This window comes from Empidonax traillii, unplaced genomic scaffold, assembly GCF_003031625.1.
Source record: "Empidonax traillii isolate 1590-97213 ecotype Southwest subspecies unplaced genomic scaffold, ASM303162v1 scaffold172:size1107868, whole genome shotgun sequence".
Classification (NCBI taxonomy): Eukaryota; Metazoa; Chordata; class Aves; order Passeriformes; family Tyrannidae; genus Empidonax; species Empidonax traillii.
Genome location: NW_020955365.1, coordinates 1,073,108 through 1,075,613, shown reverse-complemented (window position 1 = coordinate 1,075,613; position 2,506 = coordinate 1,073,108). Strand labels below are relative to the sequence as shown.

At 43.0% G+C, this 2,506-nt stretch overlaps 1 protein-coding gene across 1 annotated transcript in view; it reads right to left on the bottom strand.

Annotated features, from left to right (window-relative positions):
* Positions 1 to 2,308: 2,308 nt before the first annotated feature.
* The window catches only part of LOC114058442 (histone H2A-like), an 893-nt gene continuing 695 nt past the window's right edge, over positions 2,309 to 2,506 (bottom strand). The window contains exon 2 of the mRNA XM_027885804.1: positions 2,309 to 2,503. Coding sequence (XP_027741605.1) covers positions 2,309 to 2,503 — 195 coding nt within the window. The remainder of the gene's footprint in view (positions 2,504 to 2,506) is intronic.

The following is a 2,506-nucleotide window of genomic DNA, read 5'->3' as shown; positions in this document are numbered from 1 at the left end:
CGGTGACGCTGGGCCCCGCGGGCTTGCGGGCTTTGGAAGCGCCCGCCGCCTTCTTCGGCTTCTTGGCGGCGGCCTTGCCGCCGGGAGCAGAGACCGCGGGAGCGGCAACAGGCGCGGTCTCCGACATCGCGTCAGGCTCGTCCTCGATCCAGGAGAATCCACTGGGCCTAGAGCAACTCAGCGGCCTCTTATTTATAGAGCGGAGCCGCGCGGTGATTGGTGCGTTGCAGAGCCCGCCCCGCTGCACGGCAGAAAGGTCCCTTCTCCCCGCTCGTTTTGTGTTTCTTAGGAGCCAAAAAAGCCCGTTTTTATCAGAATTTCCGCCACCGACCCCCTCCGATTTCACAGCGGCGTGGAAAAGAAAGACTCTTGTCCCCCTCGGCAAAGTTTCCTTTCGAAGAGACTACGGGTGAGCTAAAAAAGAGGCGATAAACCCTGAGTCCTGGACCTGGACAGACCTCGAGAGACAGAAACTTTTGTTTTTCCTTCTAAATAAAATCCGCGACATGGGGAACTAAATTTCCAAAGTAATTATTTAATATTCTTTAAAGGGTCTTCTCTTAATCTGAGCTAAAAATCAGAGATTTGAATCAATATTTTATTCGCAAATTGATTTCAAAGAGGAGGAAGTAACACAGGCTCATCTTAAGCACTGAATATGGATTAGAAATTAGCTCCTTTGTCCAAAATACTTCACCTCTTTCAAAATAATTAAAATAAATTAAACTAGTGCATTATGCAGGAAGGCAACAAACAGATTAAAGTCCTGTGAAGGGCTGTTTGTGCCCCAGAAGGAGATGACTTCTTACAGCATAGCAGCTTGTACTGTGTTGCTCAGTGTACACAATACAGACATGGTTCCCTCGTGCTCTGTTACAGAAATACTTAATTTCTTATTAAACTAGGTGACATAAGAATTTACCACGGCCAGTTTTTGTTAATAATCCTTATCAGTGGCCTAACACCTGGTACTTCGTCAGTGTTTTCATTTTGATACAGCTCGATTGGTGAAAATCTGAGTCATGGTTATCTAAGGAGACACTGCTGCAGCTGATTTTTTCCTGTACTACTACACAATAAAACGTGCTCAAGTGATCCATTAGGACTCCTCTTTTACAGCAGATTCCTAAATATTCCATTTTCTTACTGTCCAGTGACTCATCCCTGCATTGGAAGTAATATTAAAAACAGCCTATCCAGCTGGTGTATCTGCTTTACTGAAACACCTGGCTTTGCTAGGAAGAGGGGGACAGTCTTCAGCTGCACTTTGCCAAGACCACACTTGAATTAAGAGTAAATGTACATTGTTTTTCAGAGTAGAGAGAATTAAAATAAGTATTCTCTGATATGTTAATTATTGAGTACAACCCTTTGTTTTGCAAAGGCCTGAGAACTCCTTGTTACCTCTCCACTTGCTAGTGTAACTGTTGGTGATACTAGAATTTACGACTCCAGTAACTTATATTTTCAAATGGTTAATTATAAAATAAGGTTTTTGACCAATAAGAGAAATTTTCTGTTTCTATTTCAACATAATTATGGCAATGTTCAGCACCATGTATAAGGTGGAATCAAAACTGGTAACAGTCATTTTCACCTCAGACTGCTTGTCTAGTGTGATTACCGGTTATTCCCAAACTTTCAAATTTGAGGCAGAAAATGGTCTCACAGATCAGACAAAGACTTTTTCTTAAAAAACAAAATAATTGAGAACTGATAATTCAGAATGCCCACTGATTAAAAAAACAAAACAAAACAAACAAACAAACAAAAACCCACACAAAAAAAAAAAAAACCACACCACACACACATACAAAAAAACCCACTAGAAAACGAAACCAATAAGTCTGTAGGTTTTAAGATTGTTTAGAGGGTCGGGGTTGTTTTTCAAGACATCAGAGCTACCTGAGCTTCACATAAGGATGAGCTGAAAAAAAGAGGCCTGATGGAGTTGTGAGTTCTTTTCATACAGTATTAGTAAACTTTGTCTTTTTCACCCCCCTCCCCCCGAGAATAGTGATTCATTTCACATTAAATAAATCTGTTTTTAGCACGTATCTAGCAGCAGTTGACATATTACTTTTTTTTTTAATTTAATGATGTCGTTTTCAAGAGCAAAGATAAGGGGCTTGGGGTGGATTTTTTGATTTGGATTTGGCTTCGTTTAAGGCTTTTTGGGGGCTGCTTGAGATTTCGGTATTTTTGTTTTGCTTTTGCTAGGATATACAGCTCCTTTAATGAAAAAGTGGGTGGCTCTGAAAAGAGCCTTTGGGTTACTTTTGAGGTGGAAACGCTCCTCAGGTTTGTTTCACTTGCTTTTGGCCTTGTGGCTGTCGGTCTTCTTAGGCAGCAGCACGGCCTGGATGTTGGGCAGCACGCCGCCCTGCGCGATCGTCACCTTGCCCAGCAGCTTGTTGAGCTCCTCGTCGTTGCGGATGGCGAGCTGCAGGTGGCGGGGGATGATGCGCGTCTTCTTGTTGTCGCGGGCCGCGTTGCCCGCCAGCTC